This window comes from Neopelma chrysocephalum, unplaced genomic scaffold (genome assembly GCF_003984885.1).
Source record: "Neopelma chrysocephalum unplaced genomic scaffold, ASM398488v2 Primary Assembly neopelma1_63, whole genome shotgun sequence".
Lineage (NCBI taxonomy): Eukaryota > Metazoa > Chordata > Aves > Passeriformes > Pipridae > Neopelma > Neopelma chrysocephalum.
Genome location: NW_020897720.1, coordinates 7,751,538 through 7,776,289, shown reverse-complemented (window position 1 = coordinate 7,776,289; position 24,752 = coordinate 7,751,538). Strand labels below are relative to the sequence as shown.

Genomic DNA, 24,752 nt, shown 5'->3' with positions numbered 1-24,752 from the left:
AACCCCCGGCATGCACTGCGCCGGGGCGGGGGTACGGCAGCTGGGAGGGGCCGCGGCTGTCACCTTGGCCATGGCGGCCGGGCCGCCACCGCCGCCGGGTCCTCCCGTGCTGCCCGTGTTCAGGGAGGAGGGATTCGGGGACAAGTTCCTGCGCAAGACCCGCGAGAACCCCCTCGTGCCCCTCGGTGAGGGTGGGCGGAGGTGACGGTGCTGAGTGAGGGGCGAGGACCGGGGCGGTGCGGGCCGGTGAGGAGGCGGTCCCTCATGAGCCCCGGTCCGGCCGCCTCCCGGGCGAGCACGGCCCGGGTGTGGGAGTGCTGTGGAGCCAGCCCAGGTGTGGGGGTGCTGTGGAGCTGGCCCGGGTGTGGGGGTGCTGTGGAAGCGCGGGGGGAGCTGCTTCTCGCTCACAGCCTCGTCCTTTCCCCAGGCTGCCTGTGCACCGTCGGCGTCCTGACCTACGGCCTGATCTGCTTCAAGAAGGGCAACACCCGCCAGTCCCAGCTGATGATGCGGGCGCGTATCCTGGCCCAGGGCTTCACCTTCGCGGCCCTGCTGGGGGGCATGGTGGTCACGGCCCTGAAATCCAGACAGTGACCTCGGGCAGGAGAGGAGCTGCGGCCGCGGGCCAGCGCCCACCACCCCCAGATGGATCCTGGCTGTGGATGGAGTTTTCTGAGGGACTGTCGTGATGTCTTGGTCGAGCCACTGCTGGAGAGGCTGTGTAATCCAGAGCACTGGAAATGGGGTGAATACACTCTGTGATTATCCTGAAATTTGGGCTGTGGCTTTTCTTTGATTCCTTGAGGGCTTATCCTGCAACACCAACGTTGTGTCACTTAAGGCTCATTACCCCTGTGACAACTCTTGTCCCTGCTTGGTGCTGTCACAGCCTGTTAAAATCATGTCCTCTGGGTTGTGGTCTGCATTGAGGTGTGGCCTCAGTCAGGCAGTGCACAAGCATTTGAGAAATGAGCTGCCCAGGTAGGAAGGAACAGCTGTTTATGGCTCGGTCTTGGCAGGACAGAGTCTATAAGCAGCAGGGGAGCAGTCTGGGGAGGATGTGTGACCTGTTCAATTGCAACTGGTGAGTAATAAGGTGAATTGCAGGAAGATTGTGACTGATACTGGATTGCAGAGCATTGAGAAACCACAACAGTAAGCAGTGTAGGGAAGAAAGGGGGGGCACAGCTGCCTTGGAGCTGTGGTGATGCAAACAGGGCATGAGAGATGAAACTCCCTGTGAAAACAAGTTGGGAACTCATGATTCTGAAACAGGGCCTGGCTGAGTTCTCTGGGATGTGCTGCTGCTTCAGCATTCCCCTCCCCTCACTCCTGTTTTTTCCTGTAGGATATGTTGCTCTTCCAGCCCCATCCTTCCCGCAGGAGGCCTCATGGCTGTGGGTTCTCCTGAATGCAGTGTGTGTGTCCCTAAAACACAGATGACAGTGCCCCATAGGATTGGAGATGTCGGTTTATTGTAACAGATAATTTGGACAGTCACAGAAACCAAAGCCGAGGGGATGTAGAACAGCTGTGGGCACGGCTCCCCGGGAGCTGCCCCGACCTCACATGGAGCACACGGCAGCTGGGGGACCCAGGGGCCTGGCTGCCTGCAGGGCCTGGAGGAACAGAGCATGGGATGGGGGGCAAACTGTCCCCCCAGAAGCAGCCAGAGGTGCTTCCCACTGCTCTGCAGGGAAAGGCAGAGGCAGGCAGCCAAGTCCCAAGGTGTCCCGCAGCACGGCAGAGGTGCCTACGCATGCTGGAGGGCAGGGGGACCAGGCAGGAGTGATCAGCTCTATGGGCAGAGGGGCACAATCCCAACACACACCACCAAGTGACTCCCTATGCACCCATTTCCCTTCCCAGCCCGCTGCTGAGCCTGTGCCCCAGAGCCACAGGTGCCCGACCATCCCCCTGATGGCTGCAGCAGCAGCACAGGTGACATTCCTGTCTCTGGAGCCACAACTTCAGGGCAGGACAGCTCTGCACACTTGATTTCCAGCTGAGCAGGGCCCTGCAACGAGGCTCAAGTGTTTTGTGGCCTCTGCTCCATGTCCCCCCAGCTGCTGCAAGCCCTTTCCAAGCTCCCAGATGCAGGGCACAAGCTCAAAGCTGTCCCTCTCCTGCTACTCAGAAGTTGTGCAGGTTCCCAGGGCTGGTGCCAGCCCTGCCAAGCAGAGGAGAGAAAGCCAGTGTTCAGGTGGGGAGTGGGACTGAGGCATCTCCCCATGATGGCTTAGGTGGGCAAAGCCAGGGGGCAGAGCAGCTGCAGACAGATGTGCAGGTTGTTCTCAGGGACAGGACAAGCCCCAGCACCAGAACTCTGCCCAACCTCCATCCTGGGTTACGAAGCTGGGAGAGCTTGACCTGCCCCACAGCAGCTGGACCTTCCTACCTCCTTCCCTGCAACCACACAGCCTCCATCTCCCCTTCTAGTAGCAGAGGAAGGAGCAGAGCAAAGCCAAGGGCTCTCAAAGCCTGGCATCCCACATTCCCAACTGCTGGTGGTCACGAGAGAGGGACAGAAAACTTCCTGCACACTCACTCCCTGGTCCTTCTCCAGTGCCCTGACGTTGGAACCCCATCAGCTTTTTGGGGTGCACAACCAGGCTGGACCCCACTGGGATCCCTGCCTCAGGGATAGGACCGAGGCCTGAACACAGGGCTGCCAGGACAGCCACAGGCAGTTTTATTCCCAGCACAGGGGTGAGGTGGGGAACACAGGGTGGGATATTCCCTGCTCACTCAGCCAGGCTCCTGCAGACCCTGGGCCGGGGCTTCCTCCTTAACTCAGCTCTGCCACCCAGTGCCGCTTCCCAGGGAAATGCCACAGTGATTTATAAATAAGTGTAAAAAGAGACCGATGCACCTTTTAAGCAAAGGAAAACCATGGGGAGAGTTACAACCAGCGACTCGAGCACAGCCGAGGTACAGACCAGGGAGCAGGCAGTGGGAGGCCTGTCCTGGGCCGGCCCCTGGAGCCACCCGACTCGGTGATCCCGGCCGTGCCCGCAGTGCTCCCGGCTGTGCCAGGCACAGCTAGCGGGACAGGGGCATCTGTTTCAGGGAGATGAGCACCGAGCGCATCCGCGAGACATCCTTGCTCTGCTTGCTGCTCTTGGGGTTGAAATCACACAGCTGGGCCACCTTCTCCCACTCAGAGCCCGGGGTCTCCTCCTTGGACTCCTTCAGGAATGCTTCCTCCGATGCCCTGCAGAGACATTGAGGGTTGTCACTGACAGAACCCTTTTCAAGGAGGTTCTCCCCTTGTGTCCCTGCTTCCTATCCCCTGCTCCAGACAATGAGCTCAGTGTCCTCTAGGAGCCAGAGACACACGATGCTCAAGGCTGCTGTTGGCTGCACTCACTCAAGATATCATTCATCCAGGGGTGCTGGGATATCCATGTGCTCCCAAGACTTCTCCATCCCCCAACAGCCCCAAAAAGGCTTAAGAGCCCACAGCTTTGCCTCTTCAACCAGCTCCCACAGGGCCATTTCCAGGAGCTCCACTTGCCTCCTAAGACTCTACCATTCAGAGACACTCAGCTGCATCGTCCTCCCTCTGGGACCTCATCAGAGCCCAGGACCTCCCAGCACCCCCCTCCCCTTGGCTGGTCAGCCAGTGCTGGGGCAGGGACCCCCAGAGCCTGTGGGGCAGGATACAGTGTGTAAGAGGCACATACACGTAGCCAATGACATCGGCGTCCGGCTGCTGGTAAAAGGCTTTGTCAGCGATCCTACCCCAGGCACAGAGAGAGAGAGAGCGGAGCGACAGGCAGGCAGAGGGTTAGAAAGAGAGAACAGAGGGGGTTAGTCCTCGCAAAGAGTGTGACCCACACATCGCAGCACCAGAAGAACCTGGAGCCCAACCCTGCCCCCCTGCGAGACCCATGCACGGGCAGGAGGCACTGAGATCCCAGGGTGATCCCAGTGTGGTCCCAGCCAGGGTGGCTCTGCATAGCCACCAGAGCCACTCCAAGCCCTGGGGCCTCTCCCCTTACTTGACAAAGCTCCATCCCTGCAGGGCTGGGCCCCACTGTGGGGAAAAAGGCCCCCAGACTACGCAGGAAGGCAGACCTGGCTGAACAGCAGCTCCCATCATAGTCTAATGGCCATGCTGACCCCGACATACCTGTTGTTTGCCCGGTTCTTCTCCATCTGCTCATTCTGACGGAGGTTCCACTCCTCCAGGTCCTTCTTGGCCTTCTCACGCCATTCCTGCTCAGTCACCTTCGATGCTGCATCTAAGGCCAGAGTGAGTCAGAGCCCATCAGCCAGGCTGGCACCCACTGGGTGTGCTGGGCAGCCCCTCAGCAGGCAGGGCAGCTGCAGCCACCCAGACCTGTCCCCAGTCCCCACCAGTACTGGCCAAAAGGCCCCACTGCTCCAAGGACAGCAGATCTTTGGCAGGGGCACAAGACACCTCTCTGGGATGCAGCAGGTGAGGGACCCAAGGGCCCCAACTGCCACATCATGAGGCGCCACAAGCGTGGCCACACACGGCCTTGGGTCCTCACCCAGCTCCTCCAGGCGCTTCTTCTGCTCCTCCCTCCACTTGCGGATGCTCTCGGGTTCCTGGGTCAGCCGGTCAGCCTTGGCTATGGCTGCGTAGGCATCCGTGGGGCCATTGGACTCCTGCAGGACATGAGCACCTTGCCATCAGCACCAGCTCTTCCCACAGCCCAGCCCAGCCACCTCCAACAGCTGGCAGGGATCAGGACTCCACACTCCCAGCACTGACAAGCCAAGATCGGAGGTAGGAAGGGTGACGGCCTGGGACATCTGGGACAGGGTCCCCAAAGTGCTGCTCAAGCTGCACTGCTCAGCTCCCAGCCTCAAGCCGTGTCACCCAAAAATACTTCCCATCGTTCCCCTCCTCGCCTTGCCGCTCACTGCCATCACAGCTGTTGCATCCTCTGGGCAGCCCCACAGCACAGGACAGCCACTGGCCTTGGGACACACTCCCAGGGATTCCCAGGGATTCCCTGTCTCTCAGCAGGGCCAAGGAAGCCCCGGGACTGAGCTGCTTCCCTCGCTCCTGTGCTGAGTTGCTCACATGGCCCCACCAGGCCATGGAGGTGCTGGCTCAGCACCTCCCATAACACCTTCCTGGCCAGGATGCCCAGTCATGCTGACACCGAGCTCAGCAATGGGATTACATCTTTCTCCAAGATCCCTAATCTAATTAAGTCTGTCCCATTACTGATGTGATTATCAACCTGTAAGCCAGGCACGGGCCATGCAGACGCCCCACTGCTGGGCACCAAGTGAGGTGAAGGACTTGTCAGATGCTGGCAAAGTGTCTCCTGTAGCCAGCAGAGCTGGGCTTCGGGCTCCCAGAGGGAGCTGAGATGCAGGTGGGCTCCCCCCCAACACCTCTGGCCATGGGGCAAGTGGTTTTCATGGGAGATGCTGCCAAGACAGCAAAACATGTGTTCCATGGCAGCCCTGCCCTGGCTCTGGCCTCTGCCAAGAGATGCTCCTGCCTGCCCCAGACATCTCCAGAAGCTACCCAGGCTGAAGAGAGGGGCCTTCCATGGAGAATGGAGGATTTGTCACCTGCTCTTAGTGCCCAGGCACTCCTTCATGGCACAGGCCACCTGCAAACAGATGTGGGGCAGGTCATGGCAGGTGGGACACATCTTCTCTTCAAAGAGAATGGAGCAGCCAGGACTCCCCCAGGAGACCCAGACCTTTCCAGGAACACCGTAGCTGTTCTGCAGCTGGATAGCAAATTCCAGTCAAAACTGGGGGCAGAGCAGCAGAGTGCTGGCCCCACACCCACCCAATCTCCCTTAGCAGCCCTGGGCCAGGGAAGGGCTGAGCTCTCACCTGAAACACATCTCCATTGACAGTGGCTCCTCCATTCTGGAAACCAGCTGGAGAAAAAGGAAGAGAGAAAGAAGAACACAACTATGGCAGCTGCAGGTGATCTCAGTAGGGCTAGTGTTCATGAAAACTGAAGCAAATCAGTTCCTGGGAATTTGTCTGTGCCATTTCCAGCCCAGCACACCCGTCCACAACACTCCAACAGTGCCCTGTCCTTGGTGGGATCCAGCAAGCACCTCCCGCTCTCCCCCACAAGCCTCTCCAGGCATTTATGTCTTTATGGTGTTTTCACTGGTGTTTTATCTTATCTGAAGATTAGGGAAACTTCCAGGCATGGACACAGGCTGCTGCTCTGACTGAAGAAACACGTGACCAACTCCCACCTGCAGAGGCTGCTGATGGACACAGAAGCTGCTGGCTGAGTGCTGAGGCAACTCTCCAGGGACAGGGCCCATGGAAATACTCCATGTGCTCCACCAGGAGAGGAGGGCATGGATGCAGGCCAAGGTCCTTGAGAGGTCACCTGGGATGACCTGCAAGGTCAGGGCTGGGAATGAGGCACCACTGACAGCCCCAGAGAGCTGCACACCAGCATCAGAATGCCAGCCCCAGGCAGTGGGCTTTGCTGCTGGGAGAGAAGAGGCTTTGAAGGAGTCACACTCCAGGCCCTAAGCTTTCCCCAGTGACCAGCACAGGCCTTCTCCTGGCCAGACAGCTGCAGGCACAGCCACAGTGCAGCTCTGTCCCCATGGTGCTCACCCCCACGACTACACCCAGCTCCAGCCTGTCTGACTGCATTTATCACTGTGGCTGTCAACATCTCTCCAGGCCCAGATCTGCCTCCACGGCCCTGTGTGCACAGCAGTAAAACCACTGCTCCACAGCCAGCATGAAGAGACCCTGTGGGGCTGAAGTAGGGAAAGGAGTCAGAGCATCCCTATGCCCATGCAGAGAGCAGACCACTGACCCCTGCATACTGGAGGCAAGAGATCAGGATTAGCACATTCTACCTGCAGGGCCTGCGACCACAATGTTCCCAATGGAATTTCTTCCATTTTGCACTCCAAAGGGCTCTCCATCTGCGGGGACAGTGACAAGGCTGTCACTGCTCCTCAGTTCTGCCTGGATGCATCCTACATTGCCATAGCTGGGGGCATTGAGATATGGACATGGGAGTCCATCCAGCTCGGGGAACCCAGCCTGGGCACATGGGAGAAAAATCGCCCCACGGCCAACACATCCCAGCTCAGGATTCACGCCATATCCCGATGTTCTGAGGCCCTTTGGGCCCAAGCACAGGCGCAGACAGCCCTTACTGGGCTGCCAGCCGGGCCCACCCGGACACCCCATCCCCTTCCCGTGAGGTGCAGCACGGACCCCATCACCCACCGTGGGGGGTACTGTGCGTCCCACGGGGAACCCCGGCCCTGCGGGGGCGCGGCCCGGAGGACCCTTCCCCACCCTCGGGGCAGGAGGGGGCACAGCCTCCCGTTACCCCACGGGGGTGGCAGTCCCCCGTGCCCGCCGGGGCCGCAGCCGGGCGGTCCCCGCGGCCGTGCCCATCCGGCGCTCACCCTGTTCCGGCGGGGCCGTCTGCCCGCCCGGGGCGGCGGCCGCCTCGCCGTCGGTCGGCCCGAAGCCCTCGTCGTTCTCGATACCCGCGATCTCGCTCTCCTGCTGGGCCAAGAAGGCGGCAGCCGGATCCTCCTCAGCGCCGGCGCCCTCGGACGAGGAAAAGAAGCCGAAGTCGTCGGCCATGTCCGGCCCGCCCGCGCCGCTCCCGCTCCGGCTGCGCGGCTCGTCTGGGCTGGGCCCGACTGTGCCCGGGCGGAGCCGCCGCTGTCACTGCGGCGGCGGGCGGGGCGGCCGCGCTGACATCAGCGCCGGGGCGGCCCCGCGGTCGCGTCCCGCCTCCCCGCCACCTGCAGCAGGCACGGCGGGCTGGGGCTGCCCGGCTGCTCCGCCTGGGGCTCGGCGGGCCGCGGTTCTGCCGCGCCGGCTCCGCACACGGGGGCTCGTGGCTGCGGGTGGGAGCGGGGGCCCCTCAAGGGCCCCTCCATCTTGGCGACCGCCGCCATCTTGGGCGCAGGGCACGGGGAGTGCCGGGCAGGACCCTCCCGCCGGGACCAGAGGTACCGGGCAGGGCCCACCCGGTGTCCGGCAGCCCCCGCGGTGACGGGAACACAACCAGCTCCCGAGGGTTTCCGGCTCATACCCCCCGCCCTCTCGGGCTCAGAGCCCTCTCCCACAGCCACTGGCAGACCCTTCCCATCCCCAGCCAGCTCCGGGAACACCCGAGCAGCGCTCGGCACACTCGGAACTCTTCGTGCTCCCGCCGGGAACACCCGAGCACCGCTCGTCACACTTCGGAACTCTTCGGGCGCCCGCCGGGAACACCCGAGCGCGGCCAACACCGCTGATGGGATTCGGGCGTTTCCGGACGAGCCCTAGAGGCGTTCGGGTGTCTCCGGAACGCGGCCGAGCGGCTCCGGCCGATAAACAGCCATTGGCCGCGCGGCGCCGCGCCGGGGCGGAAGTGCGGGCGGGTGGCGTCACTTCCGGAGAGTGACGGAGCGGCGGGTCAGAGGCGGCGGCAAAATGGCGGCGCCTGAGGAGCGGGAGCTGACGGCGGAACAGACCGAGAAGCTGCTGCAGTTCCAGGTGCCGCGTCCGGGGGGGCCCGCGCCGGCCGGCGGGAGCGCAGGAGGCGGTGCATGGGCTCGGAACGGGCTGGGCTGGGCGCGCCCCGCCGGCGCTGGGGGGTACGGGGCACACAGAGCCGGGTAGGCCTGTCCTGGAGCCGCCCCGCTGGTGCGGGGGTGTCGGACCAGGCCTGAGGGGAGGTAGAGAGGAGAGAGACTTGTGGTCCTGGTGCTGGCGGGGGCGAGTGAGACTCCCGTGCCCCGAGTGCTTCATCGGGAGCGTTCTGTCATCGCCACCCGGGCAGGCGGGAAGTGGCTGCTGAATAAACCCCCCACGGGAAGAACTCCTTGGTAAGTCCCGACCGGTTTAATTAGTATGAAAAATTCCCTTGTCGCAGCGGGAGAGCGTTTTCTGTCACCTCGGGAGGGTTGTCCAGCGCGTTTCTGTGAATGTGGTTACTGAGAACGTCGTTCCTGCTCCTCACGGTTTGGTAACGCCACTGGAGACTGTAATGATCTGATCTGTATCTGCTGCACAACACAGGCTGAGTCGCTTAACCTCTGGTGTGCCAAGGCCTCGGGGCCGTGCAGCAGCTGGGTGATGGTAAAACCAATCTGCAGATGTGATTTAGTGGGGAGAAAACAGCTCTGGGCAGCTGAAATACTTGGGTTTGCTCAGTGAGGAGTAATTAAACGTGCTGAGCAATGAAAATTACCTTCAGGTGTCCTATGTTTGTTTCTGAGCTGTAGGACATCACATGGTGTCTCTTGGATTGCAGGGTTCTCTTACAGAGACAAGGTTTACTTTTAGGAGTGTTTTATTTGATGTTGTTGCTTTATATTTGTTATTTTCTTTAAGGCCTTGCTTTGGATTTTTGGTGTGATGTAACTGTGGATTTATAGGGCTTAAAGGGCCTCCAGAGGCATCCGGCCCTGCCTTCCCCAGGTGAGATGGTGCAGCTGTTCTTCATTCCAGACAGGGACATGCCAGGCCTTTGCCTCTGAGTCAGGGGAATTCACAACCCCCTGAGTTAATTAGTGAATTAATACACTGAGGTGTTTTCCCATGACTGGACCTGTGAGGGAACTTGTTTTACACATATCGCCTCCAAATCTTTGCTGCAGATTGGGCAGTCAAATTAAATACAGGCCAAGGGAGTGGAGCAGAGTTAACCATTGCTGTCCCAGTGCTGCCTGGTGGGGAGGTGAGGTTTGTGCAGCACTTACAGATATGCAAAAGGTCCCATTCCCAGCTTCCATTCTCTTACTGTGAGCTATCCCAGTACTTATGAATGCGCTGAGTCTGGACAGATAGGACCAGCTGCTCTCACCAGTGCCCCTGTTGCTATTTTCAAACCCCTGTGGGCAGCTGTGAAACTGAAGAATCCTGTTTCCCAATGCTACCTGGTGTTGCCATGGACTGGAGGGGAGGAGGAGGAGGCAGAAGGAAGGATTCATGCTTTAGTCCAGCTGCCTGTCCAGTCCTGGTTTGAGGTAGAGGGTAATGCTCCTCAGGCTGTAAAGGGGAGACATTTTTTAGTTAGGAGACAGCTGCTGTCCAGAGCCTGATGTGAAAGCTGTGGTCCAGAAGGCTTGGATACCAGGATCCTTGTTCTTCTGTCCCTGGGGGTATGTGGGATCAGCTTTCACCAGGGCTCTGCTATTCACAGACTCCACTGGTGATTCCTTCTCCTCTGATACTTCCCACCTGGCTGAAAGGGACTCAGGTGTGTGGTCCTACTTGTTCCTTTAGAAGTAAATCAGTCCACCTGGAAGAGGTTTTTTTTTCTTGGAGTCTGTTAAAGAGCATTTGGTGTTAGGAGAGGATGGAAAAATCTCACTAAAATAATTTGTACGTTGCTACAGAACACTGCTGCAGTCAGCTGGGAAACCCTTCAGGGATCCCTGCTGTCTTTTCAGGGAACACTTCACTGTTTTCAAAGAAAACTTTACACTTTGTTGTGATGTACCATCATAAGTAATTTATACAATATTCCGTGGTGGCAGAGCATTGTACTTCCATAGAAGGTTATGTGCCACTGCAGTGTGACTAAAGCAGGAGAGCAGACTGGGAAAGAAGGGAGGATAACAGAGATGAGGTAAGGAATAGCAGAAGGCCCTCAGTTAAATGGAGAGTCAGAGGGAAGCATGGAGCAAGAGCTGCCATTCACCCAACAAACAGCTGTTGGGGGTGAAGATGCTGTTGCCCTAAAGTGTTTACCCTACTTCTGCTGGAAATGGCTCCTTCCCAGGCAGAGGTGAGTCCCAGCTGTCCTGTCGTGGCCTGAGCCTTTGGGCACAGTCCTGTGTTAGTGCCTGCTCTGCATTAATTCCATTGATGTGTGTGATGGGTTCTGCAGTGCTCTACAAACGGCTTGGCTGGCAGAATGCTGAAACCAGCAGCTTCCTTCTTGTGGGCAGGGCTGGAATAGGGCAGTTGTCTGCACCCTGCTGGGGCAGGTTAGTGAAAAAAAAAAGAAACAGTAGGGAGAGAGAACTGGGATAAACATGAAATGAAAGCAACAAAGCCTCTTGCAGGCTTTCAGTCTCCCATTTGCTGCTGGAGCTTTGGATAATAATGTAAAGGAATAAAAGCATCTAAATTTTTCATCTGTCAAGACTTTGCTGTCTTGACATCGGTAGAGAGAAGTTTGATGTGAGCAGTTTAAGAAAGCTGTGGAGATACAGTTCATTTGGGAGATGGAAGAAACAGCGGAGCAGCTTTTGTAGGATCTGATTATTGATCTGTGCCCATTACACTTGAACTGATGTCTGATGTTATAATATGCTAATGTAAAGTAATGGAGTGTTATTTGCAAAGGAAAGAGTTGGCACTCAAGATACTGTCTCTGACTTCAGCTGGGGAAAACAGAATGCTCAGGGCTGGGTATGACTGATTTAGGGGAAAGAGGAAATATGAAACTCCAGCATCTTTCCTGCTCAATGTATCGATCAAAACCCTCATAGAGGCATTTGCTGTAAAATACAACGAGAAACTCTTGGTTAAGGCTTTTTTTCCAGTTTGAAGTCAGGTGTTCTTTACCCTTGGAAACATAATTCTCTGGAATTTGGCAGTGGGTTGGGAAGTAAGAGCAGTGCCAGTTAGTCCTGTGGATTTGCATCTCGTGCTGTGTTTCAACATCAGAGCGTATCTGCAGAGGCAACAGTTTCGTAAGTCCAGTTTACAACCTTTGTCCACTCCAGGCTATTCCTTCTGGAGCATGGAATTGTATTTTCCACTACTTCAGTATTGAGAAGATTCTGGGCAGTCTCAAAGGTGAGAGATGGAAATGATTCTCTCCAGCAGCTGCTTCACTCTGCTTTGAGTGGTGTTTGAGAAGGCACTATTGAACTGTCCTGGCATTTGTGGAACTTAATATTTTGTTTTTTAAATATTAGCCAGTGTCTTGAGCTTGGATCTACATTCATTTGAAGGTTTGAGGGTGCTGGTTTAAGGCGACTCGTTTTAGCTACTGGAGACTTTATCTTTTCATTGCTTACTGTCTGTATTATGTATGTGCTCTTTGAGGCAGCTGAGAGACCCCAGTGAGGAGGAGACCAGCAGCAAGGTTTGAAGATATTGTTTGTTCTCTTAGCCCTGATGATACTAAGAACATGCTCTATTGACATGTGCATAACTCAGTTTGCAGCTGAACGAGGTTCACCAGAAACGCTGTTAAGTGGTGCAGTGGAAACGATATGTTTCAAGTTTCTGATCTGTTTCCATAACTGAGGTGAAGCAGCACCTTGGAAGGTCCTGGGACAGCAGTAGGAATGTCTTTGGGGTGATAATGACCAGTATCGGTGTTTGCCAGCAAGGGTTGTCTGAGCTGACAGTTGAACTGCCCTGCTGCTCCTTCCATGGGGTGCGGGTTGTTCTGAACTGTGCCGTGTCCTGTAGAGCCTGTCAGAGCAACACTCAACAGGATGCTGGGTTTTTAAAAGCTGTCTTTGCACAGGCAATTTTTTCCTGCAGTGTTTAATTGTGCAGCTTCATTGATCAGATGAGCGGTGGGAGTGCTCAGGATGCGAGTGCACTGTGTGCTCAGGGTGGTTTTGTCACTTCTGCTTTGTGTTGAGAGCAACTGAATTAAGATGCTAAGGAAAAAAAAGGATAAATTCATCTCCCTGGAGAACTTGTGTTCTCGGACTAAGATCTGACCAGCAGCTGCCTGGTGAGGGACGGTGCTTGGGAAGGGTGAGGTTGACTGGTTGTGGTGTCTCTGTGGAGCTCGGGAGATCTTGCAAATGCTGCAGTGATTCAGTGCTCGTTAAATGCTTGTTGATAGTTCTGCTGCTTTCTGACCTAAAACTGCTGAAGTGTTTTGCATAATTTAAAAAGGAGGGGTTGCTCAGTCATGTTATTAGTGCTGAGAGATAATCCCTGCGTTTAGAAACAAAGGTGTGAATGAGCTTCTGAATCTTATAAACTTTGCAACCACCAGCAGAATTTCCAGGGTGTTGAGGAATGGTGATCAGAAGGTTTTTCAAGGCTTTGGAATACACACGTTGTGACTCCATTGTAAAATCAATTAATTGAGTAAATTGCAGGTGCCTAAAAAGGCAATTAAGTGCCTTCTGTAGGAAGGTTAAAAAAATAAAGTCAGAAGAAAAAAAGAATAAAGTCAGCATGCAGAACCTAAATTTTACTCTGAAGCACATCTTTAAAGCAAGGTAGCTAAACTAAAACACTAAATCCTGAAGCTGAGTTATAATTAAAGGTATTCTGGCAGCAACAGCTGAGTTCACTGAGCTTCATTTCTTCTATGAAATCCAATTCTGTAGTGTTCCCTTGCAAAGCTTGCTGCAGACTTACTTTTTAATAAATATTTATACACCACTGGGCAGTGACTTTGAAGTGCTTTTTTCTGAGCTACTGCAGTCACAGTTAGCAATGCTTTAAACAGTCTGGTTGGTTCTGTGCAGTGGAATGAAACAATGATTTTTGCCCAGGAGACTGGGGAGAAGGTGGTGCTCTGTGGAGACTTAGTGACAAAGAAGCCAAGAAATGCTCAAAAGTTTGAACTGAGCCAGAGATTGAATAAGGCATTTGTTACTTGGGTGGAAATAGCATGTGGAATGGATGAATGGGGGCAGGGAAGGGAATAGATATACCATCCTTCTCCAGTAAAAAAGCCAATTCTGTGCACTTTTAAATGGTCAGCCTGTCAGCAGTGCCTCAGGGGCTTCTAAAGGAAGCAAGGAAAATGTCTGTTCAGACACCTTACAGCAAGTGCTGTGGGGAGAGATGTGTTTCTGTGGCACAGTGACAGGGATGTTCACGTCAGCAAAGGTTTGTCCCTATTCAGGAGGTGTTGATATGGCTTCCTGTAACAACAGACACAAGTGTTTGATCTCTTGTGAAGAAATTCCAATTGATACAGAGTTAAAATTGCCCAGTGGCTTTGAAGTTTGCCGGGTATTTGAACTGTGTTTTCTGTTTCGGGGCCTGTCTGTGTTGGACTGAGTTAGGATTTTTTACTGCAGATTCCCCTGTGATGCTGGAAACACCGCCTTCACTAGTGCTTGGCTCATTTTGGTTTTAGTCTCTGTTTATACTGGCAGTGAGTGAAGTCATGGTTGTGTTGGGTTTTCAGAAATGCTTTGTCTGTATTTTGAGTTTGAGGTGGTTTGAGGGCATTGGCCCAGCACATCCTTCCAGGGTGGAACCTGTGGGCATTATTGCGTTAAACTCTTGGCTGTGCTGAGTGCAGTTGTAGTAACAGACCTTGGGCACACTGGGAATTGGCTGATGCTGGAAGAGGGCAAAGGCCTGTTTGAGGCCTCCTGTGTGTTTGCGGATTTGGCTGGCTCAGGTTGCTCTGCTCTTAAACTCAGAGCAGAGCACTTAAAAAATGAGCATTGTGGTAATGTGTTGTGGTAACTCCCGGCTCTGCTCATGTGTTGCAAAGAACAGTAAAAATACAACACTTCCCTGGCACTCAACTGCTTTTACTCTCCTTCTTTAGGACTTGACTGGTATAGAGTCCATGGACCAATGTCGCCACACACTGGAGCAGCACAACTGGAACATAGAGGTACCACTGAAAATAAGATTTGTAGCAGTTTCCAAGTACCTGGGTTAAATGGAGCCCTCTGTGGGGAGGGGGAGCCCTACCAGTAAGAGGAGTCTGTCCACCCCTGAATTTACTCAAGTAGCTCTTTAGAGCAGCATCTCCACTTGACTGGAGAGGTTTCAGCCAAACGCAGCAGAGTCATTACCTCTGCAAGGAATCCCTTGACTGGCACCTCGTGTGGCCTCCTGTGGAGCCTGTGCACTGGCTGCCATGGAGAAGGCTTTCCATATGGAAAAGAGCACTGGTGGTTGCTGTTTGTCATGAATTGTGCTTATCCGGGGCTCTGGGCAAGGAATACCCACTGCTAGTGTCCGAAGTATAGAAAAGATAAAATGTCTGAAACCTCCCTTTGCTCTTTCTTGTGTCAAAGGCAGCTGTGCAGGACCGACTGAATGAGCAAGAGGGTGTCCCAAGTGTCTTCAATCCTCCTCCATCGCGGCCATTGCAGGTCAATACAGCCGACCACAGGATCTACAGCTACGTTGTCTCAAGGCCACAGCCAAGGGCAAGTTATCTTACAGTGGATTTTGTCCTACTTCTTGGGTGACTCTCCATGAACAGCAGAACTTGCAAGCAGGGAAAGGAATTGTTTTCTTTGCATGCTGTTATGTCCTTTCTAAATATTTTATCTTCTGAAAACAAAATGTAGAGCTGTTCCTTTAGCCTCTGTTGCTGCTGCGGAGACTTTCTCTGTGGCAGTTCACACTTGAGTGTGAGGACCTTTTTTTGTGTCATAGACAGTTTGCTGTGGTGTAGTAAAGCCTTTTGATCAGTTCAATTGCAACAAAGGACTGTCCCCTCCATCTGGCAGTGATAATGTTTTTCTAATTAGAGCCCCCCTTAAATGTGTATTAATTAGAATACAGCACCAATTACTTGCATTAGTGTTTCACAAATGAATTTGCATGAGCACCTGTAAGACTCAGTGCTGTTAATCTTTTTGAATAGTTAAGAAAATCAGCACAGAGCAAAAGCATTAGTCAGTGAGGCCAGTTTTCAGATGTGTCACATTGAATTCTGAGTGAACCACGTTAGTCACATTTGATTTGACATGTCTGAAGCCATGAACTGTTGCTGAGCTGTTTTTTTCCGTGGTTGGAACACCGATACCCCACATGATGCTTGGTGCTGCTGGGCACTTTGCTGTAGCGGGGCTGTTCCAGGTGTGGAGACTGTTCTAATTCTTTATTTGTCATTGCAGGGCCTGTTAGGATGGGGTTACTACTTCATAATGCTTCCATTCCGATTTACCTATTACACATTACTTGATATCTTTAGGTAAGTACTTGCTTGTGCTGACTCACATTGACTGCATGAAGGCACATGGTAGCTCAGATCCAGCTGTACCTCTGTCACTTGGATCTTTAAGTCTCATGGCAGATTTTCCATTTGTTTGCTCAGCTGGCATTATCTCTAGCCTTCTAAAGTTTCTACGTGGTTTAGTAACAAATAAATCTTATTACAGAGAAAAAGAGCACCTTGCAGCTCTGTAAATGAAGTATTTAATTGGAATTCTAACTCCATGCAGCTTTGCAGTCTGAGTGCCACACAAAGGGATTGCAAAACAGTGTCCAGCTGGCTGATTTCCTTGTACAAACACCAGAATCGTGTCCCGTTGGGCTGGACTGCAGGTTAACCTGCCCTAATCCATGAATGTTATTTGGCAAAACCTAAACTGTAAACACCTCTGCCTTTTCCCCTTTGGTGTCTGTCTCCTCCGTTTACCACCCCACAGGGCTAATTCGTCTCACCTCCTTACACGGATAAAGGGAAAAGGGAATCGTAAAGGTGGTAAATAGCCAGCAGTCCTGCCGTCTGCACTGCTTTGGCAGTTTCCCCTGTTGTATTACCTTTCTTTTCCTGTTACACTGAACTTTGGAAAGGTCTTTATCTTCTGTGCATCAGTAGAACTAAACAACACCAATATCTGCCTTCAGTGAAGTTTTTTTCAGCCTCAGAGGAATGACAGTTTCATTGTACTCATAGTGTAATGTTCTCTTTCTGCAGCTCTTTGCACCCCAGAATTGTTAGTTCTGCATTAGCAGAAATGCAGTTTTCAAAGTTATCTGGGCAAAACCATGTGGCTTTTAAGAGCCTATTTTTGACTAAATTCCTTGAACCACCTACTGTTGGTGTGGCTTATGTCTGATGCTTCAGAGGAAGTTGAAACTGTTTAATCACATAGAATTTCGATCCTTGCTGATGCCTGGCATGAGATATGTGACTGGGGGGTGTTTCTGTAGCAGTGGTATCAGTTTGGAGCAGGTGACAGTTTAGATTGAGATTACAAAAGTTCAGGCATCTCAGCTGTGACTTTTTTCCTCTTTATGAATCCCAGTGACTGTCTGCGGAAAAGAAAACCTGTTCTTCGGAAAGTCAGTGAGTTGAATTTGCAGTGTCCTTTGCTTCCTTCCTAGGTTTGCTCTGCGTTTTATACGCCCTGATCCTCGTAGTCGGGTCACTGACCCAGTGGGTGACATTATTTCGTTTATTCATATGTTTGAGGAAAAATATGGGAGGATACACCCTGTCTTCTACCAGGGAACTTACAGCCAGGTCAGTGTCACGTGTTGGTGCATAGATCCTGGGGAGGTGGAGAATGGGGATGTTGCCAGATGGTATCAGGGCCTTCATGGCAAAATTACTTTTCATCTAAAGCCCAGCATTTGTCCCCAAACTCTTTTAATAGGGTAATGGAGAGATAGTGAACAAGTGTCTTGGAAAACCAGTGTCTGCCAGGCTTGATGATTTGCCAAGCCTGCCAAGTTGGAAAGCAAAGCTGCTCTGGCTGTTCCTCGACCGTCTGTGTGACTCTGTAGCCGACGGCTTTTCTTTGTAATCCTGCCTTTGTTTTTATAAACTGGTGTGCTGTGCCAGAGTCTGTCCTTCTGTTCACCAAATTGGGATTGACTGCCTGGGATTGTATCATAATGCAGCTTCAGAACAATGCAGGGCCTCAAAATTGAGAGGGAGCCCTCAAGAAATTCTGGGAGATGAGTGTTCCATATATCAAATCTGGGGATGCTCCCTGTAGAAGAGGGATGTCTCCATGGACACTGCCTCTTCCACGGCTTCTCTCAGCCTGGCCAAGGGAAGGGCCTTCTGCAGTGCGTCCCAGCAGACAGTTGGATCAGCACTGCTTCCCAAGTGCCAGGGAAGAATGTGGAGTTTGTGTCTGCTCCGTGCTGCACAGAGGTGGAGCTCATCGCCTCCGCAGCTCTTCCAAGCTCCTCCATCTTGCCTGGAATCCAAACTTAAATAACCCTGGAATGATTAGGCTACCGAAACTCAGTACCAATAAAACAGGGAGCTTATTGTACACTTATCCTGTGGTCTTGTTAAGAAATGCTCTTGGGTGGCTGGAATCCAGAGACTGTAGATGCAAAAAGGGACGTATTTTTCCGTAGGGTTTTTTGGGGGGCCTGCAGCATTATTGCATTACCTTTTTAGTAGAGTTTTCATTTGGCGTGATATGAAAGTTGTGTCCTGTACAGGCTCAAGTGGAAAGCTCAGCCTTGGCTGCTGTGAGTCTGAGGGGTGAAGGAGGGTTCTTCACTGCCAGCTGAGTCTGGCAAGGCAGCTGAGGTGTCCATCCCTTTGGTTGCCTACCTGGTTTCACTCTGAGTTCAGTGTTCTCCAAAGCCACATCCTGAGAGGATGTGAAAAAGCACCACTGTAGCCCTCTCAAACAAGGGTTTATTCAGAACATCTGACAGGTTCACCCTCCACTGCTGCTTTGTTAAAACCACACTAGTGGCAGAGTAATGGCTTGGGTCACACAAGCCTTGTGGGTGCTGCTTTCCCCTTACCCAGAGACCCTGTAACCTCACTTCCTGTCCTCTTATGCCAAGGCACTGAACGATGCCAAGCGGGAGCTGCGCTTCCTGTTGGTTTATCTTCATGGAGATGACCACCAAGACACAGATGAGTTTTGCCGGTAGGTAGGAGAGTTTTCCAAATAGTTGTCTTTGTACTTTAAGTGCAGCTTCACTCACGCAGTCTCTTCTCATCCCCCAGCAATACACTGTGTGCACCTGAGGTCATCACCCTTATCAACACTAGAATGCTCTTCTGGGCTTGCTCAACCAATAAACCAGAGGGATACAGAGGTAAGTGCGTCCCTCATGGGCTTTACGTGTTTCCTCCTGTCTCTGGAACAAGCCAAATGCCCTTTGACAAATTTACAGGTGTGAAAAACACTGTTGGGTTCTGTGCAAGGAGGCAAGAGATTTTGGGATTGCATGGGGAAATACATATTGGTTTCTGTGGGATATCTCAGAGGGCCTGTTTGGCCACCAGGGCCACCAAATACATTGTGATCTTCACCTCTGTTCCATGTATTGCTGGCAGTCTTAGTTGTGTGCTCCTTGCTGTGGGCATTCAAGCTGCTTTCAGTGCCTTGTCAATGGGAGTTGGTGGGTGTGTGCTGGGGATAAACTGAGTGCAGAAACAAATATCCCACTAGCTGTGTCCTTAGCACTGACTCCTGTGATGCCTGAGGCCAGGACGAACTTGTTAGGTGTATTCTTTCTCTTTCTGAGACAGTCACCTTCATGTCCAGTCTCTGTGTCTCCTCCAAAGTCCACAGTGAGATCCTTTCAGTCTTTCTAGAGCTGTTGGTGCCTGGCCTAGCAGCATTTTAGTAAGGTTTTGCTGTAATTGGAGTCTTTTCCCAAAGTTCTCTTCTTGCCTCCTGTGTCCCTTCCACTCTTCCTGTTTCATGGCAGGGGGTGCAGGAGTTCTGGACTAGATCTGGGTCACTCTTGGCTCCACAGTTCAGCTCCCAGCTATTGGCACCTAGAGAGAATGGCTCTCTGTGGAGATAGTCTTTGACTTACTGCTGTTGCGTTGCTGCAGTGCTTTGGAGTCGCGGTCTGGAAAGCAGAGCTGGAAGGGATTGTGGGGTGCCCCGATTTCCTTTGGAGGACTCCATTGGTGACGATGGCTCATAAATGTGTGCTTTAAGTAAGGGATCAGCAACCATACATGAGCAATAATTTAAAGCCCTCAATCTGCTCCTTTCCCTCTTTCAGACAGAGCCTGGCTTCAAGAAAACCAACCTAAGTTTGTTCAGAAATGTCCAGAATGGACATTGCCATCTTCCCCACAACAGTATCTTCCTAAGTCCAGCCATCCCTAATCACCTTAGCAAGCGCTTCCTTGTGTCTGACCTGTGTTTCTCTTCCTGCCATTTAAATCCAAGGCTTTGTCCCATTCTGAATGGACATTCAGAGCCATTTATTTCCTTCCTGCTTGAGTTAAAGTGCCTTTTTGGTTACTTGAAAGCTTGTTTTTTCCCCTCAGTCCCTATGTTCCAAGGCACTTCCTCCCTTTGCTGATTGATAGGGTTTAGTTTGACAAAACAGAGCCTGAGGCCTTTTCTGCCTTGGAGGAGAGAGTGTCTGTGGAAGCTGCTTTCCTTGGCCCGTGGTGATGGGAAGAATTTGTGCTGTACCCCTTGCTGACCCTTCTGGAGGGGGCAGTGATGTTTGTGGCTGTTCCCAGTGTCCCAGGCCCTGCGGGAGAACACATACCCATTCCTGGCCGTGATCATGCTGAAGGATCGCAGGATGACCGTGGTTGGGCGACTGGAAGGTCTCATCCAGGCTGATGACCTCATCAACCAGCTGATGTTCATCATGGATGCCAACCAGACGTACCTGGTGTCTGAACGCCTGGAAAGGTAGGATGGAACCTGAGCTCCAGTCATGCAGACCTTGTTGAGGCAGGCTCTGCCCTGTCCCCTTCCTCCTGCCAGACACCATGTGTAGGCACATAGATCAGCATCTCCTGATCTGTAACACGGCCCCTGGCTTTCCTCTTCCCAGTGTGATCATCAGTCCATAAATTCAGGCCATCCTATAGACAGGGAGATGGATGTGTTGTGTACACAGTCCTACCACTGAAAGGTGGGTGTGAGTGCTCTGTTCTCTGCAGTTGGGGCACACCTTTGCTGTGCTGGAGCCTTGCAGGGAGAGCTTGGACAGTAGCCAGTAGGATCCAAGTGGGAGCAAAGGCATTGCAGGCAGGAGAGCTGGTGTCTGCAGCTGGTTGGTAAGTGTGTGCTGCTGCCTGGACTGTCTGTAATGAACTCAGGCTGCTTTTCTAGGGGCCTCACAAGCCCCTCGTGACTTTTGGGGATGTGCAGACTGCGTCCAAGTAGGATCCCACCTTCCGTCTGCTCCTCCTCTGCCCCACGGTCTCTGTGGGAACCTGGTAACACGTTTTCTGGTTCCTGAAATGTGCAAGGAATTACCTGAAGGAGATAAAACTCGGAAGAGTCTCAAGTATGAGGCAGAAATCCTGGGCACTGCTTTTGTACTGTCTGTCAGCTCTGTTGAGCCGCAGTGGCTGAGAAGCATTTTGAGTTCAGTTCCACCCGCCCTGGGGAAACAGTTTGTGTGTGAGGGACCGTGAGGACCCAGCTCTGCCTTTTGGGAGCTCATGGTACTCCGAGTCATTACTTGCTGTGTGCTCCTACGAGTTTGAGGCTGTCCCTGCACCCTCGGGTCTACCCTCAGCCAACCAAGCCCTCACTTTAGGGCCCATTAGCCCTGACCCCTTCCCACTCACGTTTGCAGGGAAGAGAGGAACCAAACCCAAGTCCTGAGGCAGCAGCAGGACGAGGCATATCTGGCATCCTTACGTGCGGACCAGGAAAAGGAGCGCAAGAAGAAGGAGGAACGGGAGAGGAAGAAGAAGAAAGAGGAGGAAGTGCAGCAGCAAAAACTAGCAGAGGAGAGGCGGCGACAGGTGAGAGCAGAGGGGCTGCTGGAGAGGCTGCTGTGCCCTGCAGGAGGAATTGCTTGTCACATCGCAGCTGCTGGCCTTGTGCAGGGCTCGAATGTCCCTTGAGCCTCCTGGAGCAGCTCTGCTGCAGGGGATGGGCATAAAGGTCAGTTCAGTGCACGGCCATTGCTCCTGCTCCCTCCTTGCTTTGCAGACGCTGCAGGAGGAGAAGGAGCGGAAGTCAGAATGCCTTCCTCCCGAGCCGCATCCCGATGACCCAGAGAGCGTCAAGATCATTTTCAAGCTGCCTAACGATTCCAGAGTGGAGCGGCGATTCCACTTCACACAGTCCCTGACGGTGAGCTTGGGGCAGAGTTGATGAGCATTCCAGAGGGAGGGGCTCTACAGACTTCCATGTGGCTCAACAAAGCTTTGGTTCCCCTGCACTGTGACAAATGGTGACCTTTGCTGAGAGCCTTAGCAGGCACAGCTGCTCCTGGGTAAGGAGGGGTGTCGTGGGGCCTAGTCCCACCAGCCTGGGAGAGATGAAAAAGTGGAAGAAACTTTTTCCTTCTCCCTAAAAGCTGAGACTTCTAGTGGAAGGTGTCCCTGCTTATGGTGGTGAGGTGAAACTAGATGATCTTTAAGGTCCCTTCCAACACATAACGTTCTATTATTCCATTGCTCCTTATTAAATAATGGTGTAGGAAAAGTTAGAAACAGTATCTGCACTTCGCAGGTGCTCTGTGACAAGTCCAGTTTCAAATGTGCCAAGGAAATGGCTGTCTCACGTCTACAATGCAGTGATGGTGCAAATTTGGTAACACTCTCCTGCGAGATGCCAGGGATTCCAGGGATTCCGTGTGGCTGTGTCACTGCTCCACCAGCTGGCAATTATTTCTGTGCTTCTTTCCCAGGTGATCCACGACTTCCTGTTCTCCTTGAAAGAAAGCCCTGAGAAGTTCCAGATTGAGGCCAACTTCCCTCGCCGTGTCCTGCCCTGCCTCCCTACAGAGGAGTGGCCCAACCCCCCCACGCTGCAGGAGGCCGGACTCAGCCACACGGAAGTCCTCTTTGTGCAGGACCTTACGGACGATTGACACTTCTTTTGGTTTTGTTTTTGGTTCTTTTGGTTTTTTTTTTTTGGTTTTTTTTTTGTTTGTTTTGTTTTTGGTTTTTTTTTCCAGAAGACACAAAATGGAAAGAGAAATTCATATTATTATTATAATACAATATTTTTTTTAAAAGACTGCGTACAAACGAGGGATCAGAGACCACATGGCCCGTGCCAGCTGTGCTGCGTGTGTGCGCTGGCGAGAGGACGCGTGCGCACGGCCATCCCCTGCACCGGGGGGGCAGAGAGGGGAAGCTGGTGTTGCCCCTCCACCTTCCCTGGGGAGGAACAGGAATGGCAGCTCTTGGTAATTACTGCTTTTATTGATGACAATAATAATAAAACCCCGACAACCTGACATCGCGTGAAGATTTGATACTCTGCTGCTCCTGAGGGACACACGACCGAGCACCGGAATGTGCTGGGAGTGGGGTGGGGGGAAAGGGCTGGACAGAATCTCTTCAGCTTCCCTCTCTGTATAAATACTGTTCTTTAATATTTCTCTTGCTTTGTAATGACCAAAGGAGAATGGGGTTGACTATAGTATTAACTTTTTGATAAAGAGCTGGTTCGATTCTTACCCGTGTGGGGTCTTGCCCAGGGTTCTTAGCCTGCGTAGTGTAATAAACTCTGCCTCTAGCACGTCTGTGCCCATGCTTTCTGCCTGTGCCCTGGGGAGGGGGGTCAGCTGCTCTGGGCATTGTGGCTCATGGAACTGTGGGTGCACTCAGCTTCTGGCCTTGAACTGGTGCTTTTGTGCCAGCGGGAGGTGCTGTGTGAGACGAGTGTGCCCACTGTGGGCCATGGCAGGGCTGAGGTGCTCCTCTCCTGCCTCCTGTGGCATCGGCTCAGGGCTGAGGCTGGGAGGGAGGGAGGGAGCTGGCCCTGAGCTCTAAGGGCTGGGTCTACTCTCCAGGAGCAAGTGGGAGGGGGGTGAAAGATCTGAGGGTGGGTGTAGGGCTCTGTTCCCTGCCAGAGGCTTGGTCATGGCTGTGGAGCAGTGCCATCAGCTCCTGCCCACAGGGGGAGTGGTAGGAACTTGTTCCTTCCCTACCCACCTGTTCTGGACAGGTAGCCAAGCTCACAGAATCACAGAATGGTTTGAGTTGGATCTCAAAGATCATCCCGTTCCAACCCTCTGCCCTGGGCAGGGACACCTTCCAGTAGACCAGGTTGCTCCAAACCCTGTCCAACTTGGCCTTGAACACTTTGAGGGATGGGGCAGCCACAACTCTCACCCTCACAGGGAAGAATTTTTTACTTCTATCTAATTTAAACCTACTCTTTCTCAGTTTGAACCCATTCTGCATTGTCCTATCGCTACCACTCCTGATGAAGAGTCGCTCTCTGGCTTCCTTGTAGCTCCCTCAGATACTGGAAGGGGCTGAGTTCTCCACACAACCTTCTCCAGGCTGAACCACCACAACTTTCTCAGGCTGACTCCACAGGGGAGGTGCTTGTCACCTTATCTACTCCATGCTCCCAAGGGCTCTGTGTCCTTATGTAGGGGACCCCAGAGCTGGATGCAGCACTCCAGGTCAGGTCTCACCAGAGTGGAGCAGAAGAGCAGAATCCCCTCCCTTGCCCTGCTGCCCACACTGCTCTGGATGCAGCCCAGGACACAGTTGGCTTTCTGGGCTGCCAGCACACATTGCTGTTCCCATTCCAGCCTTGGGAATGGCATCGTTTGGTGGGTATCAGCTCTTGCTCCCTCCCTCAGGCTCCCCTGGACTCTCCTCCAAGCCCCTCTCTGGGGCTCTTCCAGCTGCTGCACCTCCACACAGCTGTGCAGCAACAGCCAGGGGACCCCATCCCTTCTGAAGCCCCCACAGACACAAGAGCTGGGCACAGCATGTTGGTATACATCATACATTTATTAGTGAATATCCCTCTCAAAATCAGCCACAACATTAAAAAAAATAATGATTGCACTACTTGGTCAAGCAGAACTAGCAACTTTCATTTTAAAAAAAGTACAAATCTGTTAAAAATTTCAATCAGTATAATACACATATATATAATACAACATACTAGTTATGTTAAATGCTACAAAACCAATATGATTCCAATGGAATGGAAAAAAACAAACACTTTTAGAGCTTTAAGAACCTTTTTTTTCTATATATTAGCCTTTTTTCAAATACATACATGGGAAAAATGAGGTAACTGTAAAATGTGCAAGTAACAGAGCAAAAAAAATTATATATATATATTTATATATATATATATATATATATATAAAAACTTTCTAACACAGAACACACGTCCTAGCACCTTCCGGGGAGCCGCGGGGGCCGCGGGGGTCCCACCGGAGGGCCCGGGGACTGGTATAATAGAACAGTAAACAGTCCACTATCC

General features: G+C 52.7%; 3 protein-coding genes across 7 annotated transcripts; 2 read left to right on the top strand and 1 right to left on the bottom strand.

Moving 5' to 3' along the window:
- Window positions 1–23: 23 nt before the first annotated feature.
- HIGD2A (HIG1 hypoxia inducible domain family member 2A) lies at window positions 24–773 on the top strand. The gene is made up of 2 exons (XM_027682644.1): window positions 24–185; window positions 428–773. The coding sequence occupies exons 1-2, from the start codon at window positions 71–73 to the stop codon at window positions 592–594; spliced, it is 282 nt and encodes a 93-aa protein (XP_027538445.1). The 5' UTR covers window positions 24–70; the 3' UTR covers window positions 595–773.
- Window positions 774–2,847: 2,074 nt separating this feature from the next.
- CLTB (clathrin light chain B) lies at window positions 2,848–7,694 on the bottom strand. 2 transcript variants are annotated; one of them, XM_027682964.1, is made up of 6 exons: window positions 7,407–7,680; window positions 5,836–5,882; window positions 4,521–4,638; window positions 4,136–4,247; window positions 3,687–3,740; window positions 2,848–3,214 (listed from the first exon to the last, which is right to left on the bottom strand). In XM_027682964.1, exons 1-6 carry the CDS (start codon window positions 7,588–7,590, stop codon window positions 3,043–3,045), a joined length of 687 nt encoding a protein of 228 aa, XP_027538765.1. In that variant the 5' UTR covers window positions 7,591–7,680; the 3' UTR covers window positions 2,848–3,042. The 2 variants fall into 2 exon arrangements, with proteins under 2 accessions (XP_027538765.1, XP_027538766.1); XM_027682965.1 differs by lacking the exon at window positions 3,687–3,740 and having other exon boundaries at window positions 7,407–7,694.
- A 70-nt stretch (window positions 7,695–7,764) lies between these two features.
- FAF2 (Fas associated factor family member 2) lies at window positions 7,765–23,036 on the top strand. 4 transcript variants are annotated; one of them, XM_027682956.1, is made up of 11 exons: window positions 7,765–8,493; window positions 14,444–14,512; window positions 14,922–15,056; window positions 15,753–15,829; window positions 16,969–17,107; window positions 18,403–18,488; window positions 18,569–18,660; window positions 20,057–20,234; window positions 21,133–21,304; window positions 21,495–21,638; window positions 22,198–23,036. In XM_027682956.1, exons 1-11 carry the CDS (start codon window positions 8,431–8,433, stop codon window positions 22,378–22,380), a joined length of 1,338 nt encoding a protein of 445 aa, XP_027538757.1. In that variant the 5' UTR covers window positions 7,765–8,430; the 3' UTR covers window positions 22,381–23,036. The 4 variants fall into 4 exon arrangements, with proteins under 4 accessions (XP_027538757.1, XP_027538758.1, XP_027538759.1 ...); XM_027682957.1 differs by lacking the exon at window positions 7,765–8,493 and adding an exon at window positions 8,624–8,825; XM_027682958.1 differs by lacking the exon at window positions 7,765–8,493 and adding an exon at window positions 8,857–9,420.
- Window positions 23,037–24,752: the final 1,716 nt, after the last annotated feature.

Coding starts and splice junctions, on each gene's coding strand:
- HIGD2A (XM_027682644.1), top strand. CDS start 71: ATGGCGGCCGGGCCGCCACCGCCGCCGGGTCCTCCCGTGCTGCCCGTG. Junction 186..427: donor GAACCCCCTCGTGCCCCTCG/GTGAGGGTGGGC, acceptor TCCTTTCCCCAG/GCTGCCTGTGCACCGTCGGC.
- CLTB (XM_027682964.1), bottom strand. CDS start 7,590: ATGGCCGACGACTTCGGCTTCTTTTCCTCGTCCGAGGGCGCCGGCGCT. Junction 5,883..7,406: donor GACGGCCCCGCCGGAACAGG/GTGAGCGCCGGA, acceptor CTTTTTCTCCAG/CTGGTTTCCAGAATGGAGGA. Junction 3,741..4,135: donor AAGAACCGGGCAAACAACAG/GTATGTCGGGGT, acceptor TGCCTGGGGTAG/GATCGCTGACAAAGCCTTTT.
- FAF2 (XM_027682956.1), top strand. CDS start 8,431: ATGGCGGCGCCTGAGGAGCGGGAGCTGACGGCGGAACAGACCGAGAAG. Junction 8,494..14,443: donor AGAAGCTGCTGCAGTTCCAG/GTGCCGCGTCCG, acceptor CTCCTTCTTTAG/GACTTGACTGGTATAGAGTC. Junction 15,830..16,968: donor ACATTACTTGATATCTTTAG/GTAAGTACTTGC, acceptor CTTCCTTCCTAG/GTTTGCTCTGCGTTTTATAC.